At 35.7% G+C, this 19,842-nt stretch overlaps 1 protein-coding gene across 3 annotated transcripts in view; it reads right to left on the bottom strand.

The window, feature by feature from the left end:
- ADAMTS19 (ADAM metallopeptidase with thrombospondin type 1 motif 19) overlaps positions 1-19,842 on the bottom strand; it is a 232,549-nt gene that overhangs the window by 77,493 nt on the left and 135,214 nt on the right. For all 3 annotated transcript variants that reach the window (XM_088798593.1, XM_088798594.1, XM_019756011.3), the window contains 3 exons: positions 11,787-11,888; positions 6,360-6,490; positions 5,295-5,467 (listed from right to left, as the gene is read on the bottom strand). In XM_088798593.1, the coding sequence (XP_088654719.1) occupies positions 5,295-5,467; positions 6,360-6,490; positions 11,787-11,888 (406 nt within the window). The remainder of the gene's footprint in view (positions 1-5,294; positions 5,468-6,359; positions 6,491-11,786; positions 11,889-19,842) is intronic.

The following is a 19,842-nucleotide window of genomic DNA, read 5'->3' as shown; positions in this document are numbered from 1 at the left end:
TAGCCTCCATTTAAGTCTCTTAGCCATAGATCCATGTATGTGTATTATATAACAGAAATAGTCACTTGCATTTTAAGGTGCCATATGTTATTAAGACTTGGAATGTTTAAAAGCATTGTATATTTCAGGGGGTAGCCGGTTAGCTCAGTTGGTTAGAGCGTGGTGCTAATAACACCAAGGTTGCCAGTTCGATCCCCATATGGGCCACTGTGAGCTGTGCCCTCCTTAAAAAATAAATAAATAAATAAAGGTGTTGTATATTTCCATTTCTTGCATAGTGCTGTAATACATGAAGACTACTGTGTATTTTGTTCATCATACTGACTGATGATATGTGTTGCAAAAATGTATTATCAAAAACACTAACCTGTTCACTATACAAATATCTATTATGGATTATTCTGGTGATAAGCATTGCTTTATAAGAGTTAGGAATTTATTTGATTATGATTGCCAATGTCTTCAACATTTTAAATTGATCCCCATCCGATCCTGACATTTTTTTTTTTAATCTGAAGGGAACCTATTTCCTATCTCTTATTTCACATCTGAGTAAGCAGATTTCAGATGAATTTAATGTGATTAAACCGCACAGCGAGTTAGAGGCAGAGTCATGATTAACCCTCAAAATATCAGACGGTGATTTTCATGACCTGAATAGTCATCTTGATTATTTTTTTACAATGACAATATATTGTTTATATATTTCAAATTCATACAACAAATATTCATCAAAAGCTTCATTGCCAGACTGAACACTAGGCGCAGACAACAGAGAGAATACAGACATAATAAAATCTGCTGTCACAGGGTGCTTGTGGGGTACTTGAAAGAGACACATACCCAGTTGGGAAGATCTGGGGGATTCTTTTTTTCTAGAGGCCTTGAAATAAATTGAGTCCAAAAAATCAGTAGAAGTTTTCCAGGTAAATAAATTAGGAGAGAGAGAGATCAAGGCTTGAGAAAGAAAAGGTATTATGCCAAGAAACGAGCATGTTTACGGGCTGAGAAATAAGAGGGCAAGGTGGACATGAGGCAGGGAATAGCATTCGGCCTCCCTGTGCTGGAGACTAGAGGGAATGAGAGAAGTCCAAGGGGTGGGCCACAAAAACGGCCTTATAAACCAGGTAGGAAAGTTTGAGATTGGTCCTGAGAGCCATAGGACTCAGGGAAGTGTATTACTTGGCACAGTGATAGACAGATCTGGCCTTTAAAAAGGCCAACCTGGCTGAAACAAGGAGTAGGGGCTGGAGGGTGAGGCTGCAGCCAGCGCGAAGGTGAGGAATCCGAGTGAGAGATGGTGCAATTATGAACAAAGATGCTGGCAGTGGAAAGGTTTGGACAAACAGGGTTTGCTGACTGATTCCAGATGAATGGAGACTGAAGAAGGATTGTGGCTTAGCTTGGTAAGGGGGTCAGTGCTGATGCCATTCTCTGTGAGAGCCCAGTAAGAGAAGCAGAAGGTGGGAGTGTGAGGGAGGAAAGGAGCAGGGGGTATGTTCAACTTGGAGCACGCTGATTAGAGATGAAGGGGGGCTATTGGGTGGAGATGTCTGTGCAACACATGAGTAAGCAGCTAAGGAGCTCAGGACAGAGCAATCTGGGCTGGAGGTGAATATGTGTGTCCCTGCAGCATACAGATGATAAACAAAACCTACCAAATAAGTCAGATTATCCTAGGGAGAAGACAAGAAGGGCCAAGATGGATTACGGGAAAATTCCCATTAGACATATCATTCATTCACCTAATATTTATTCGGTGCCTAGCCATTTCAGGTACTGTTTATGGTGCTAAAGATACACCAGTGCACGAAATATGACAACGAGCTCTGTCCTTACAACCATTATTGTGGGGCAGATAATAAATAAAACATAAAAGTATTACGGCAGGGATAAGCTCTGTGAAAAAAGAATAAAGAAGGGAAAGGAAAGGCTTCAAGTTAATATTTAAGAAAAGACCTGAGGGGGTGAGCGAATGGATCATACTGATATCTGGGGAAAGTGCTTCAGGAGGGAAAACAACTGCTAAGACACCTGACTTATTCTGGAAGGAACATGGGAGCCAGTGTGGGCAGAAGGGTGTGATGAGGGAATAGCAGAGATGAAATTAGAGGGTAACAGGAAGGTAGCAGAGGTCCTTATAGGCTATTAGAAGACCTTTGGACTTGAACTCTTAGTGAGTTGTGAAGATATTGAAGATTTGAATGGAAGAATGATGTGATATGACTGACATGTTAAATGTATCACTCGCGCTGTTACGTTGAGAATGAAGGTGGGGTAAGGACACAGGTGTAAGACCAGTTAGAAGCTCCTTCAGTCATCTCGGTGAGACAGCTTCTGGAGATGTGGGAAAATGATCAGATTCTGGAGGTGTTTTAAAGATAGGGCTAATGTGACCTTACTGATGTTTTAAATGTACAGTAAAGGAGAAAGAAAAGAAAGGGGAAAAAAGATGACGACGAGGTGTTTGGTCTAAGCATCTGGAAAGACGGACATACCAGTGAAGAGGATTGTGTAAACAGAAGATTGTGTTATCACTGCTTCTCAACTGAGGAAACAGTATGTCTGGCGATGGTGTGGGGGAAGAGAACATGACATGTTTGAGGCGGTGAAACAAGACCAGGGTCGGGAGTACAGGGTGAAAGCCAGCGGTTTTAGATGAAGCAGGAGATAAGAGACGGGAGCAGAGTGGGAGGGTTATGTGGTGTAATTTGATCTTTACCTGAAGAGTTATGGGAAGCTTCTGAAACGTTTTAAGTGGGAGATGGAAAGGATCAGATTTGCATTTTACAGAAAGACCTCTAGGCTGCTCTGTGAAGAGTGAACTGAGGTGGGAGTAGAGTGAAAGCAAAAATGTTACTTTGGAGCCATTACAGGAGCCCAAGCAAGAGACTCTGGAAACGGAAGTTTAGAGTAGTGAGAGTGGAGATGGAGTGGACAGATATTCAGGAAGTAAAATATGTAAGACAGGGTGATGGACTGGATACATGGGGAGGAAGATGGAAATGTTAAGAATGACACGTTTCTGGCTTGTGCAGCTGAAGAGCTGGTATAACCTTCACTGACATAGGACACACTAAACAGGATCAGAATGGACGTGGATTAGAAGGATTAAAAGCATGAATTTAGTCTTAAACCTGCAGATAGTCAAGTAGAAATTTCAAGGAGGAAGTTGAACATACAAGTTTGGAGCTCAAAGGAAAAATCTGGCTGAAGACAGAAATTCATGAGTTATTTGAATATTTGAAGTCATGAGAATAGATGAGATCACCTAAGAAGAATATGTAGAGTCAAAACAAAACAGCATCTGGGATAGACAGAAGAGCACACCAGACATAGGGTAAGAAAGCCAGGACAGTGTCATGTCATAGAACTAAAGACACATGAATGTTTCAAGAACCAAGGGGTGGCCAACTATTTGAATGCATCTGAGAGGTCAAGTATAAAAAGGACTGGAAACAATTCATTAGGTTTAGTTTCCATGACAGTCCTTGATGACACTAGTGAGATCTGTACTGTTGAAATCCAGGCTGAAAGTAATGAAACAGAGGGCTGGAGAACAGACAGCTCTTTTGAGAAGTGTGTCTATGAGGACAGAAGAGTATAAGTGCACCAGCTGGAGGCGAGCTATGAGCTTGAAGGAAGGTTTGCATTTTTTCATGGAGGAGTCCTAAATATGTTTAAACATCGAATGTGAAAAATCAGAGAGAGCAGACTAAGTATATAAGAGAAAGTAGGGGTGATCAATAAGCAAGCTGAAAAGGCAAGATGGGGATGACATCCAGGGTACAGTTGGAGCAACTGGCTTTAGAAAGGAGGAGCGAAAATTTTGCTATATACTAGAAAGCAGGTGGAATGCCTGCAGATATAGTTAGGCTTCTGTGTTTGATAGCAAAAAGTCGAGGAGGTAATCATCTGATGGCTGCTTTTCCCCCATTATGTAGTGGAATCATTTCCCCTATTGCTTGGCACTTCCCATTAGTGCTTTGTATGCTCCGATGCTTACACAGAGGGAAGAGTTTTATCAGATGGGGGCACTGGAACTGATAAACAATGGAGTTTAGGCTAATAACAGGAGTGTTATTACGGAAAGCATAGTCCAAACTAAGAGGAGAAACAATGAAAGGGGAGACTAGGGGTGTGATGGTCAATTAAGACAGAATTCACCGTCACTTTTGGTCACTGCAAGTCAAACACAGAGCCCGCTGACCATGAGCAAGAATGGTCAGTCTCAAGTAATAAGGCAACGTATAATTTTCTTTGCATTTTTATTCTGATTAAAGATTTACAGGGAGTTGCAAAAAATAGTACAGAGAGGTTCCATATACCTTTCACCCAGTTTCCCACCATGGTTACACCTCAGTAACTATAGTACAATAGCCAACCCAGGAAGTTGACATTGGTACATGTATGTGTATAGTTCTATGCCATTTTACCACAGGTGTAGATTTTATAGTCAACACCACAATCAATATACTGAACTGTTTCATCAGCACAACGCTCTCCCTTGTGCTACCCCTTCATAATAACAGCTATCCCGCTCCCCACCACCATCCCTAATTCCTGGCAACCACTAATCTACCTGTTTTCCATCTCCATAGTGTTGTCATTTCAAGAACGCTATATAAATGGGATCACAAAATATGTGGCCTTTTGACATTGGCTTTTTTTCAATCAGCATAATGCTCTGAAATGACAAAAGTCATTGTGCATATCAATAGTCTGTTCCTTTTATTGCTGCATAATATCCCAGGGTCTGGATGGACCTCAGTTTCTTTAACCATTCAGCTACTCAGAACCTTTTCAGTTGTTCCCAGTTTGGGGCTACTGAAAACAAAGCTGCCATGAACATATGTATACAGAATTTTTTACGATTGTAAACTTTCACTTTTCTGGGATAACTGCCCAGGACTGCATTTTCTAAATTATATGATACCTAAATGTTTAGTTATTTAAGAAACTGCCCAGCTTTTTTCAGAGTGGCTGCACACACCATTTTACCTTCCTACCAGCAACGTATGAGAGACCCAGTGTCTTATCCTCACCAGCATTTGGTGTTGTCACTCTTTTTCATTTCAGTTGCTCTGATAGGTGTGTAGTAATATCTTTCTATTTTTCAATATATTTTGAATCAGTGCTTGTCATTGTTACATGTCAGTAAAGGTAGAAAAAACAGAGCTCTGAAGTACTTAGAATAGAATCTGTAAAATCACACTCACTACGGTTGCAAATAAAGCACTTGGCAAACCTAGATGTCTACTTCATTAAGACAGTGGTGATCTGGTCCATCATACCTTCATCCATGACAGCTTGCCACTGAAGCACATGCTTTGGATACGAAGTTCTAACACTATAGGCCTGACATTGCCAGTCTCTGAATCCAGGCAAACCTGCAGGACAAGGTGGATTCTCACATATTCTGTATTGTTTTCTGGGACCATTACAATCCCTTGCTTCAGAACCTGGCCTAGAAAAGATAGTACAAATAATCAATTTTATCTTTTTTTATGTTAGCTACTCATTGTATTTTTTAAAAAGTAAAAATAAAAAAATTAGGTATACTCCTTTACATTAAATCTATTTTTGAAAATGTGGACTCCCTAAATTGGTAATATTCAGAACTCTATATGACTACACATTTTTTCCAATCCTCAATCAATTTAACTTCCAAAATACATGAGGAATAAAAGCCAACTTGCCATGAAAATCAAAGAGAAAAGGGCAGAGATTGGGGACAAAAATAGAAAGCCTACAATTCCCATGAAGGGGTTTGGTTCTAAGAATTACTAAGGAGATGCTTCTAATGTTTTCATAGAAGTTCTTTAAAATCGCTTGACAAGGATTTGGGCCACCGAGCCCACTCCCAGAGCTAAAGCATAAAGCCGAAATGACTTTCTCACACTGTCCTAGGATCGCTCTTGAAGGATGCTTCTCATGCTGCCCGTCAGTACATGTGCTTAGCATGTTTTCATTTCTCATCATTCTCCGCTTCTTTTGACATTGATTTTGTTCTCATGCCCTCCCTCCTTTTCTGAAGTCCTACCACCTTCTTGCGCTTCTCACAGCTCCTTTAACTCTTGACTTACTTCATCTAATACATAGCTCCTGCTTATTCAAATCCAACATTTGATTTGATTTAATCAAGAAACCACCCTTTGTAGCATTTATTTATTCTTACTAGAAGGATGGGTCTTACTCTTTTTTTATCAAAGGGAGTTACTATATAATAAATTGAGGGACTTCTGTTCCCAGTGTGGAGAGGCTTCTTTTGCTTTCCAACATGGCTTATCAGCAAAGTCTCTGCATTTCAAACGTGAAGAGAAACCTGCCCTCCCCCAATCCCGGAACTGTGCGTTTACCCAGGACACTCGCGCTCCCGACGGCTGATGCCAGAACTGCAGGTTCTGCTGCAGGGACTCCACACGCTCCACTCTCCGGCCGCTTGTCCAGGTGCTGAGGTCCTGCTGGTACATTCTCCAGCCTTACACCACTATTCCAAAAGTTATGTCTTAGGTGAACAAATCAGGGCACAATGGAAAATCATTCACTGGCCTATAGAGTCACAGGAATTTCGATTAAATCGGGTCTACTAGAGCCCCCAACACATGGAATTGAAAAAGACCACCAGTAAGTCCGCACTTGCTTTTTGCCATGGTAACACAATGGTCCCCCTTTCCCAGTTCTCATGTCAGATCAAACAGTCTTGTCATGAAAGTAGCACACAGTTATCTGTACGATAGCCCTGAGAAGTCAGGACTGGGACAGGGGTAGGGTGGAGAGGGAATGTGGGATTCCTGGCACTGGCCAGGAAAGGAAAACTAATACACTCGAAGAAACAAAACAACTAAAGAGACGAATAAAAAAAGCATAGATTCATATGCAAGAATGGAAAACAAGACATAATTGTGCTTCTATAAGTAGGGTGAGGCAGGCATTGTAGCAAATTTAGCAATTTTGATTCCAAATGTCAGTGATCTGGGGACTCTCCTTATAGTTAAAAAATAAGTATTATTTAATTTTAGCACTTCCCTTTATGTTTTTTCTTTCTTTTTTCTGAAAGAGTTCCCAATCAAATTCAAGCCTTAACATTACAAGCAAGTTTTCTTCTGAAAGCTGTTGGTTGGAACTACTTGGGCAATTAAACTCTTTGAATGAAATTCTGTCATTTCATTCCAATTATTCTGTAGCTTATTTGGTATTTATTTATTCACTGAGAAAGGCAACTGTGAAGGAAGAGAAAGGAGTATGCTCCTTCTCTTTTTTATATTTATTTTTTCATTAAACAAAAGCAGTGAAAGAGGCTATTGCTGGGTTACTGAGGAATGGCTGCCCGGACTTGATGGACAGATTATTATAATTTCTCCTTATTCCTGGAAAATCAGATATGTGATGGTCATGGCACATATTTTCAAGGTGAAAATTAACTGAACAAAAGCATGTTGAGAATAATAAATAAAGATTAGGAAAATTTAGATTAATAATTGTATAATGATGGGGTAAAGCAAGCTTACCCTTCAAGTGCTAAACAATTTTCTGCACCTAAGGGCAACCTGATATATAAGGAATTTTGAAGAAATTACAGAAACACTCTGACCCTCAGTTTTCCCATTTCAAAATGTGAATGATAATCATATTTACCTAATAGACTTTTTTCAGAGTTTAAATGAAGCACTAAGCACAATGCATAGACCCTGTTCAGGATTTAAAACAGCTTAACAACAATAATAAATTATGTGTGATTATATTAATTTTATTAACAAGTTTCAAGAAATCTAATCAAAATTCTATTCATTCTGCTCTTAATCAATCTATAGTTCTTTAAAAATTTATTTTGAGAATGTGTTTTTAAATGCTGTTTTTAGAAGAGAACTTAAAAACTATACTACCTAGTTTTGTTTGAGCCCAGTTAATGCTTTTCTATGCAATAAAATAATTAGTTCCTGCAGATTTTTTCTAATCATATTAAATTCAACCTCTTTTAGATTCAAGAAGTTTTAAATCCAGGCCTAAAAAAAATAAACCTCAACAACTCAGAATGTATTGATATGCTAAGTCTGTCATTAAATAAATTGAGATTTTGTAGGAAGATTCAGTCTAAAAATTTCAAAAGGGGGGAAAAAACATACCCTGTGAAAACTTTTAAACAACTTACTGGTTTTAAGGATTTCACAATGCTATGCCATTCATGGAAAAAAAGAATTCAAAGTGAAAGCTGTCAAACTTCTGTTGGTCAAATTGTTTTGGCCTACTTGAAGGGTGTTTATTTTTCCCAGAGTGAATGTCATAGCTCCTTGCCCATTTAGCAGCAAACTGGCATTAAAAGGCTGGGCTAGAGTTCACATCAGACTAAAAATATTCTGGAAAAGACGGGGACCTACACTTGCACATCATTTGAACTAGACCATATCTGGCAGACGAAGAGAAATGGAAGCAGATATGTAAGCCAAATTTGCATACACAAATAAGCTGAAATTTAAAGAAGGCAAAATATAATATTTGAAGTTCATCACCTTGCCGATAAGCAGATCTCTGGATGAAACAATAGAGAACTGCTTCTGTGTCTTCTAGGTGGGGGTGTGCTTCAACACTGGGGCAAATGTCAAATGTGTTCTTTAAATTATTATACCACATAGTCTATTAGGTTTGCATATAAAATGATCCTAATGGAGTTTTTCATAAATTTTCTAGCGGCATGTTTTGTCTCATTTGTATTTTTTAGCCTCAAAAAAGGTATTACACATGGTCTAAAAATGTCAAAATTTGTCACATTGACTAATTCAGTGTGATTTATGAAGATGCTAAGGGAGTATATAATATAAACTATTTCTGGGACAGTACATGACCTAAAAAAATGGATGATATTTCTATTCTGTCAAATTTCTATACAGATATGTCTAGGAAGTTCACAAAAACACCACATTGGAAGAGGTCCCCGAAGAGTAAAAAAAAAAACACCATTGTTTTCTAACCAAATCTTCTCATATATACATTGTTGGGGGAGGGAAGAGGAGAGAAGAAAAGAAAGGTAACAAACCCTGTACATTTGTAAATGTGAGATTGCAAGGATATTACAGGCTTTATTTTTTCAATAAAGAATGATCATGGTAACTTCAAGAATCTCAATTTAGGAAAGTAAATAACTAAAGTATATTATGTAGGGTCCTTCAAAATAGTCTAAATTGCTAGTAAATTGGTATCATACTTTCCTTTCCCCTCCCTCAATTACTAGCAAATATTATAAGTAAAAAACACATGTTTCTTGGTTTTTATCAAATCATTTATCAATTCCTTCACCTCTGTTCAATATAAATGTAAACACAGATGATAATATTACAAAGAGAAATTAAGAAAGAAAACAGGCTGCTCTGAATTTGGGAAAATGCTATGTATAAATAGATTAATCCCTATCTTCCCAGGCATTTTGAATCATAAAATTCTGTAGGCACTTTCTCAGACTTAGTTGTATACTCTTAGGTAAACTAGTTATACAGCTAGATTAACATCACTAGAGTGTAACACATAACAAAATTCCCAGCTTTGTTTCTTGATTTGCAACGTATCGAGCTAGCAGTGTTTAGTGAGAGCTTGCAAGCATTCAAATATTTCAGCACTATATAGCACTCAACTGCAGTGTTGGAAGCTATTCTCATGATGGCTCCTAAAACAGCTGGAACAGATGGATAGGTGAAGAAGCCCACTGGCCTGAGGAACTGAGAAGTTCATTAGTTACTTTAATACACAAAGCATTACAGAACCGCTACAAGAATATCATTAGCACAATAACAGGGAAATAAAACATTTTACTTTTGATGAGTAATTACAGTTTTGATTGCTCAAAAAATAAATTTAGAGACCTCAAGAATGCAAATTATTTTCATAAATATCGATAGAAAAAATAATAGTAGAAAATTACTTAGACAGCAAAGTAGATTGCAAAAAGAAAAAGATTTTATATTGCTAAAGACAAACTAAGTAAGGCGAATGGGTTGTGTGATGTTTGAAAAAATATGGCTCAATATTTGGTTATCTTTGTTTATTAGTGCTTTTGTGTTGCTGGAATGATGAAAATTATTGCTGGTGCAGAGTTTTATGATTCAAGTAATGAATTACTCAGTGCAATACTATAAGGCTTGCTCAATATACACATGCTATTATACTTTGTGCATAATTTAAAAAATAAAACAAACCCAAAATCTGACTGTACATAAGCTCATAGAAAAATATTTAGCTCAGTATGTGAACAACTGAATCATACTTCATAGAAGTTCCCTTTCATGAAACCATTTTTTTATTGATTGTATCTAATGATGAAACATTTCTAGTCTTTTAAAAAAAAATTTTGGACTTAATTTGCACATTGTTTTCTTTCTTTAATTAAAGAAATCATAGACGTAATAAATGACTATGTGCTTATGTCAAACAATCCAAAAATGTCTGGAGAAAAGTTATATTCACCTTCACCTCCTGTTGCTTTACTCCCATCCATCAATTCCACTTCCCTCCCTACAAATTATAGTTTGGAGTTTATATTTTCAAACCATTTTTTGAGTTTAAAAATATATACTATGTGTATGTATATTCACATCTGAATACAAACTTTTTCTCTTAAACCTCAAATGGTATCATAAAGTATCAATTTTCCTGACATACCTATGTACTAACCATGTCTTGTAGATATTTTAATTATATTTATATATATATGTATATATATGTATAATATATATATATATATATATATATTATTCTTTTAACAGCTACACTGTAACCATTCCTCTCCTGATTAATATTTTTGTTGTTTCTCATTTCTCGTCATGGCAAATTGCATTTACGTAAACGTGTGTGAGTGTGTGTGTGTGTGTGTGTGTGTGTGTGTGTGTATCCATGCACACATGCCTATCGTTGTGCACATGTGTAAGTATTTCCCTAAAACAAAATCTAGAAGTGGAATTGCTTGATTTCCTTTCTGTTCATCTTTTCAAATCAATGTGTTTCTAAAACTACCACTCTACATAACTTAAGTTTTTCACTAAGTGTTTTCCCCAAGTATTCTTTACGTTGTTGTTTCTTTTCAAATGTAATAAAAATTCATGTTCTTCAAAAGCAAGGTTTCTGATAACTGGTCCACTTCCCCTTCGTAGAATAAGAATTAAAAATGTATGTAAACTACTGAACTGTTACCTTTTGATTAAATTAACCATAATTATAAGTTTACATGGGATCTTCCTCCTTCATGTTCTCCAAAAGAAAATTTCAACAGTAATTATTTTGATCTGGAAATATAAACTAATAAACTCTTACTGCCTTCTGAAACACATTAGATTAAATAACTTAGTCAAATATTCACTAATACCCAAAATGTCAATTAGAGTATTTTATTTATGATGCTTGGAGTGACAAGGAAAAATTATACTCAGTGGTTCTCCTGAGACAATATTTTATAACTGAAAGTTTTCATTATCTCTGAGAAGTTTCATTATATATGTTATTATTTGTGATTATTTTACTTATATTTAATTTGCATAGTAAAAAAATGAGTTCTTTTTTATATATCGACTCAACATTCTCATAACCAACGATAAAAAATAATTGCATTGATATTAACAAAATGACAGATTGCAAAAATATAAAAGTTAAAATTGAAAATAGACGAAATGCTGCAACTTTTCTATATACTGAAAGTATACCACTAGTGTTAACAGGGATACATGTGACTGGCAGGAGAAAACACAAGTTTCTTAAGTTTCATGTAATATTCTAATTAACTTGAGGTAACATAAATGACTTACCTTACCAGCGTCACAATCGGTTCCATCCATTGGTGGATCAAGTTTGGTTCTGCATTCTTTCTCACCTTCTACCTTGCACCATAACCCTGTACAAATAACATGCTGAAAACAAGGGCATAATAATAAGGGGAAGGTATCACATTTTTGAGGTGACATAAACAATTTTTGAGAAAGCTACTTTGACAGAACAGAAATTAATTGAAGAAAAATATGTTGTGATACTTTCAATACTGAACTTATGATTGAGCTAGTTTATAGCTTATTTATAGTGATGAGAAAATTGATGCATAAAAACAGGAAATCTGTGCAATAAATTTAAATCTTTTCAAATTTAACTAAAACACATGTGATTACATAACATTAAGTAGCTATAACAGAAAAATACAAGCTAAAAAAATCAATATTTGTACCATCATATGAACCAGACTGGAAGAATTAAAGTGATGTGCTTGTGGTATAAATTGAATGCCTCCTTCCTGAAGCCTGTCACTTATGCCACGGCTAGTGCTTCCTGATTCCATTACATAGCCTTGGCCCTTGACACAATACAGAGACTCTCAGTGCGTATGTTTCTGGAAATTATCAGTCATTTTACCTCAGTATGAATGAGTTCTAGATTTCCAGGACACAATGAACTTTTTCTAAGGAAATGTGGAAAGTAATAAAAACAAGTGCTGGGATAAAGCAGCAAGACATAATGAAAGAAGAGTTCTAGGGAAATTCAAGAGGGAGGACCATCAGAAATCGATGCCAGAGCTCTCATTGTGGTCAGCCCAGAGACAGATACAAAGAGGCACAACTGGCATGTCCCTAAGGACTTTCTATTTCTATAAGATGGTTAAGTTTTTTTTGTTTTGTTTTGTTTGTTTTTTAAATTAAAGTTTATTGGGGTGACAATTGTTAGTAAAGTTACATAGATTTCAGGTGTACAATTCTGTATTACATCATCTATAAAGCCCATTGTGTGTTCATCACCCAGAGTCAGTTCTCCTTGATGGTTAAGTTGTTTAGCGACAAGCATACTATTCATAAATTGCACAGAAGTATGAAATCCATGAGGAATACGTAAAGGCGATCAGAGCAATCTATAGTGAAGATGATTGTGTTACTACCTATCCAGGTACTTGGAGAAGAGGGTGGAAGCAAACAGGTCAGTAAAGACAGAACAAGTGGAAATGTGAAAGATATGGTCATGAAAGGGTGAGAAGACCAGTGTCATGGGAGGAGGAAGGGAGTAGTGAATAAGATTTTAAAGATAGAAGACCCAGATCTTGAATACCAGGAAGGACTAGGGGTCCATATTTGGAGGGAATAAGAGGCCACTTAGCAGTTGACCAGACGGTTGATAAGATAAATAAGCTATTTTAGGAATTCTACTCTGGCAATGGTGTTCAAAACAGACTAAAAAATCACTGCAAAGTTCAAGTTAACTTATGACCCAAGTCTACTAAATACTTTGGGAAAGACATATTTAAACTAACGTTTGAAACCGCTCTATTACAACTTGAGTACTGGATTTGTCACAACTCCCAAAGTATTATTTTCCTATCCTTTCTTTATTTAAATATTTAGATTTCTGAAATGTTTGTAAGCTCTTAAAAATTTAACAGTCTATGCAAGAGTGTGATATATTTTATTTGCATTATTTTATCTGCTGTGACAGACAGTTTTTCTGTCATATTTCGTACAAGTACATCTTATAATATTTAGGATATGATGTAGCTTAACTTGCATGCTTTTATTTGCACATATCATTTACTAAAAATTCACCCAGGAACTTGTTTTTTAAAATGCCTAAATCAAATTATTTCTCTACAATATTTTAGACTCTTGAAAATAAACAGAGAGGTTAATCATTTGATGTACTTTGTGGACGGGACACATTTATATTTGAATGAACGGATCTCTAACCTGAAAACTTTAGTTCCTACAAGTTCTCCCACCCACCCCCTCGCTAAGACCTTTCTGTTAAAGATGTTTTATAACTACAAGGTCAAATGCTGAATTTTCCACCAAGGAAGAATTTTGCTTTACTTATATTCAATAAAACTTAGTTGTGTGATAACATGAATTACTTTAGTCCAGTTCATTAGTTAACCAATGTATACTGAACTAAAAAGCGAATCTTCTGGGCTATAGTTTTAGAATAATACTTGCTTGTTGAACACTGTTGGTGGTCTGAATGCTGACCTTCCACCATTATCTGCTATTCAAAACAGCAGGTACTTTAATTGATTTCCACTTGAGGCACTGAGAGCATAAAAGCAAACTTGGCAGCTTTTCAAGATAAGCACAGTCATGTAAAATAAATCTCTCACAGAGGAGATCTCTTTACACTTTATGTTCTGCAGGTCTAGGGATCTTATGGTAAGTAAATCATAGCCTCATTGTGAAAAATAACTCAGATTCAGAATTTCAAACCAAACTGTCAAAAGTAGAGCAAGAAAATGTTGAAGAATTGGAATAGGAAGTGGAATCTCTCAGATGTGTGATACTAGAGCTATGTAATATCACACCCTTTCTTAAGATAATGAGGGGCAGAACTGGGTATTTTGTTAGAACCAAACACTTTCCATATGTTACACTGGTCAGAGTCGAATTTTTTTTTTCAACTTAATTGCTGAAACCATTAATATATCAATTAAGAAAAGAACTTTAAAACTTAAAATGCTTTGCTTAGGAATCTAGGACAGAAATGTACAATTCAGCATTTCCTAGCAAACTAATAAAAATAATACAATATCCCTTTTTGATTCTTCCATACTAAGAAAAGATTATTAAAAGCATATAATATGAATCTGGATGCTTATCTCAAGTAGGCTTTTAAAGTGTTTACATGAAAATACTATATATTTTAAATTAAACAATTTAAATGGAAGATTAATTGTCCATGTATAAACACAATAAAATTTATCTTCAAAGAAAACTTGTACCCATGTCTTTCTTTAGAGTACACAGTTCCATTAAGATGTTCTAAAATTTATGCTAAAATAAAAAAAACTTAAGTAGATGGAAGTAACAATTAAATCTTCAACATGTAACTCTTTGTTCTTCCATATAGTATCTTCCAAAACACAATTTCAATAACTTAACATTTGACTGCAAATGTGATTCAGTATGGGATAATATTTTCAAAAACATTCTTTGCCATCATAGAACACCTTAGTATTATTAAGAATGGAAGAGAGGAAGAAAGAGAGGTATTAAAAAAAATAGGAAAAAAGACTCAAAAGAAACAATAAAAAACTGAAATCTAGTTCTTTGTAGTACAAATTGAAAATTATCAAGAAAAAACAGAAGACAAAAATAAACAGTTAGGAATAAAAAGAAGGCATAACTACAGATAATGTAAAGTTTAAACAGAAATAGGAAGGCTTTATGAACTTTATGCCAATAAAGCTAATAATATAAAAAATGGAAAAACATTTTTAAAAACTTACTAAAATAGACCCAAGAATAGAAAAGCTTAACTATTCTGTAACCACAATTCTGTAACCACAAGATTGTAACTAACAATCTTTCAAGAAACTTTGATTCTCAATTTACACAAACTCTCTAGAGAACAGAAAAAGAGAGAACACTTTTAAACACACTTTAAGATACCCAAATCAGACAGGAATTTTAAAAGAAAGTGAAAATAGTGATCTACCTCATTTATTAACTTAGATCTAAATATGCTAAACAAATTTTAACCAGCGATTGACCAGCAATGCACAAAAAATGCAAAATACCATGACTAAGTTGGGTTTTTCCTTGGAATACAAGGTTACCGCAATATTAGAAATTGAATTAATGTAACCAAGCATTTCAATAACTTTAAAATCTCTGATTCTTACATATATGGATACAAAGCATGTGATAGAATTCAATGTCCATTCAAACATTCATTTAAAAAGAAAAATCTTAGCAAACTAGCCATTGAAGGATGTGTCTTCATGACTAATGGACATCTATGAAAATCTATAGCAAACATCACCAAAAAACACTGAAATGTTGGAGGTTTTCTTTTAAGATTAGGAAAATGGCAAAGATAGCACTTTGGCACCAACTAAGGAAGTGAATACATGATATACTCAAAGTGGCCAGAGGAAAAAATGATTGTCAATCTATACTTCTAAACTCAGCTAAAATTTTACTCAAGGCTGAAAGTTAAATAAAGGAATAAGGAAACAAACATTGAGTATCTACCACCAACAGATCTGCCCAAAAGCAACACTGAATAATGCATTTCAAGAAGGAATATGATCTGACAGGAAAGGGCTAAAAAGCAATGAATGGCAAGCAAAGAAACTGATAAAAATGAGGATACATCTAAACAAACATTGACTACATACTCGTCGTAAAGCAGTAATAATTGGATTGTAGCCATTATTATAAACCTTTTTAGTGGGAGAAATACTAGGAATGTAGATTATTTACATCTCAAAACTTTAACGCTTTACAGAGAAGAGTTGGCCTGTAACTATTAAATAAGTTTATGTCTTCCTTTTTCCTCCCTGACTCCACATACTTTCAGATTGCTAGTGGCAGAAATTAAGTAATAGACATGGGAAGGAAAATGCAGTCTATGCCTAGCCAACAAATGAAGTAGCAAGCTGCAATGACTCCTCAATGGAACACATCAGAAACTGTTAAAGAAAGTCAAAGACTAATAGGAAATTTAGAGAAAGAAGAACTGTCAATACCTAGTTAATGAAGCCCCAAAGAAAAGAATGAAAAGTGGGAAGAAACTATGTGAAAGAAAAATGATCCAGAATTCCTTAGTATAAAAGCAAAATATAAGATAAACAGTTTCCCCTTCTGGAAGAGGGGGTAAGTCCCCAGAGACCTACCCTCCTGTCGATAACAACCATAAACTATGGCTAGAACACAAAAAAAAACCAACTTTCTGATGGCTCCAGAGAGTGAACAAAGGCAAGTAAATTTTGAGGGGAGCTGAAAGGATTGGCACAAGTTGAGTTCACCATCTTTGCAGTTTTGACCTAATAATGGCCTGTGGTCATGGCATGACATTGTGTGGCTAAAGCAACAGTAAAAAACATGCCATCGTTTTAGACTCCTGAAGACAGAAACGAGGGTGGTCAGAGCTGACAAAAACTGAAGGGACAATCCCAAAAGATAAAGCATTAGAGAAGCCTAAGTCTTCAGCAGGCACCTGACCCATACATACATAAGAAACATTCAAAATAGCTGAGATAAGGGAAGAGCAAATTGATCCAAGATATGAGCTGCTGTACACTGTATGTAAGACAAAGTTTCCAGTTTGAATCTAACAAACTTAATTGCCTGTGGGGAAAACAAACAGACAAACAAACAAACAAACAAACATTCTTTGCAGGAATATAAGAGAAGCCAGAGTAGCTACAACAGGTGTCAGTACATGTTTCTGTACAGTACCAAATAGTATCTATTTTAGGCTTGTGGGCCATATGGACTCTGTTGCAACTCTTCAACACTGTCATTGTCGCTTGAAGGCAGCCAAAGAGGACATGTGAACAAATGCGGGTGACTGTGTTCCAGTAAAACTTTATTTCCTAAAACAGTCAGCCTGTCCCTAGGTCAGAGTTTAAAAGAAATTAATCTATTAATATATAATGTGTTAATGCATTAATATTGCAGAATAAAAACATGTCTACACAAATAATCATTCACAAATGTTTAGAGTAGCCTTACTCAGAACAGCTAACATCCCAGATGTCTACTGAGAAGTGAAGTAAGTGATAAACCAAATATTTTATCTACCAGTGGACTACTATTCAGCAAGAAAAAAGAACCAGTTACTGATATACATAAAAACATATAAAGAGTGTATGACTTTTGAATACAGAGGAAGTTTGGTTTCTCCAATGTAAAGTAGAAAGGAGAAAAAGAGGAAAAACTAGGCATAAAAATGAAACACAAACACAAAATAGGTTGACAGAATAAAGATCCTATAAACACAAATTTAAATAAATGTAAAAATGTTAAACTAGCTGATGAAAACACATACACAAATAGATGAAAATCCATAAATGTGTATACATCTTGTAATATAACTGAACATTTTATAAGATAACGACTGACAGAATTACAGGGAGAAATAAATAAATCGATAGTTAGAGATGAGTATTTTAGCACATGTCTGTCAGTTACTGATAGATCAATCAAACCAAAATAAAGCAAACGAAACCAATAAATTGTAAAGATTTGGCATCATATAGACTACTTCATCTTATTACAGTGCAATAAAAGTTGGCATAAACAATAAAAAGTTATCTTTTAAGAACTGCCTTCATTAATAAATTACAAAACAAATCCAAAATGTCTCTGGTGCTATAGAAATATTTAAGCTGAAAGAAAATGAATGTACCATAGAAGAATTTAATTCCAGAGTAGGGAAGAATTTGTATAAGATGGAACATAAAACAATAGAAAACAACATGTCAATAAGAAGTCATGGAAAAAATTAGTTCTAAGAAAAGAAATTAAAGAGCTAGATTAGCCAGTCAAGTAGACTGCCATCAAACTCATGTACTCATAGACTGTGTAGCATTAAGACTCAAAGCATAAGATGAAGCTTTGATTAGATGGCAAACAGGCCGAATCAATTCCTGGTAGCCTGAGCCCACCATAACTTTATAGATCTTATAGGAGGGAAGGACTTTATAAATCTACAACTTCATGAATCGCAACAACATTTTATTTAGCAATGATGCTGTTTTAGTTGCCCAAACAACTACTAGCCATCAAAGGCTATTTCTTGTTAAGCCTTTTAAAGCTCAAATTCCTGTTGCCTCTGGAATTACACAATCCCAACTTACAGTGACTTAGTCTTCTAGAACTTTTCGTAGGTACCTGAATTCCATGCCAGCCTGTTCACTGGATCAAAAGAGAGGTTTGAGAAGTGTAACAGATTTTGATGCATCAAGTCGATATAAGAGAAATGTAAAATTGGAACGTTCTATGCAACTTTTTAAAGTTACCATATGATTCAATTACACTAGAAAATTTCCTATACAATATGCTATAGATGCAATTCAGTGTGCCTAGTCCAAAACCGAAGGCAGAGCCTTAAGTTTCCTGGAGGTCGTCAGTTTTTCAGCACACTTCCTTCTTACTCAAAAACATAACTCTTTTGTGGCCACTTTTTCCTGATTCTAGGGAAACATCCATACCTCTGTGTCCTTAGTGAGGCTAAGTCATTTCAGGCAGCTAAGTAACTTGAAGCAGTTGGAGCTGGCTCAGCCACCAGGTGCCAGAGGCCTCGTGGCACCACTTGCTAAGGACTAGGGAATCAGGACATCCAAGAAGGGAGCATGTTACTGCAGAAGAGTGAGCTATTCTTGCTAGGGGTCAAGATGTTTCCCAAGCACCTCTAACAGCTATGCCTGGCAACATTTTGCAGATGTAGGTTGCTATCCTAAGGGTAAATTTATATCATAAGTGAGATCAGCCTGTACGGAAGGTTGGAGTCGCTAGTGCTTGTGCATAACTGTTTACAAGTATGGGAGAGCAATGGCTAATTCAAATACTATAGACCAACTGCTATTGTCTTTAAGATTCTACCAGAAACACACATGTTGAAAAGTTGCTAGGAATCCTCACTCCATGCAGCCTGATAGTTCTTTATAATTGATTGGAAATGGATGGTGATAAGGATGCCTGATTAACTTATAAGTTGTGAAACAAGCTATCTGCCCTTGTAGGTTGGTTTTTATGTAGCCATAAATTAATATTTTATGAAATTAATGAATTATTGAATTTAATGGGTTAATTAAGTTGGTTAAATCAATCTTTTAGAAGGTCATCTTCATGTTATCTTGACATGTTATATACAGGCATACCTTGAAGATATTGTGTGTTCAGTTCCAGACCACTGCAAAAAAGCAAATATTGCAATTTTTTGTGGTTTCCCAGTGTATGTAAAACTTGTGCTTGTACTATGTTGTTATCTAATAAGCACGTAATAGCATTGTGCCTAAAAACCAATGTACATACACCTTAATTAAAAAGCGCTTTAGGACTAAAATATGCTAAGCGTCATCTGAGCCTATTGGGAAAATGGCACTGGTAGGCT

This window comes from Rhinolophus sinicus, chromosome 5 (assembly GCF_057876585.1).
Source record: "Rhinolophus sinicus isolate RSI-liver-muscle chromosome 5, RSI-T2T, whole genome shotgun sequence".
NCBI classification, from domain to species: domain Eukaryota; kingdom Metazoa; phylum Chordata; class Mammalia; order Chiroptera; family Rhinolophidae; genus Rhinolophus; species Rhinolophus sinicus.
Note: the sequence above shows the minus strand (reverse complement) of the source record. Positions and strands in the feature narration are given on the sequence as shown.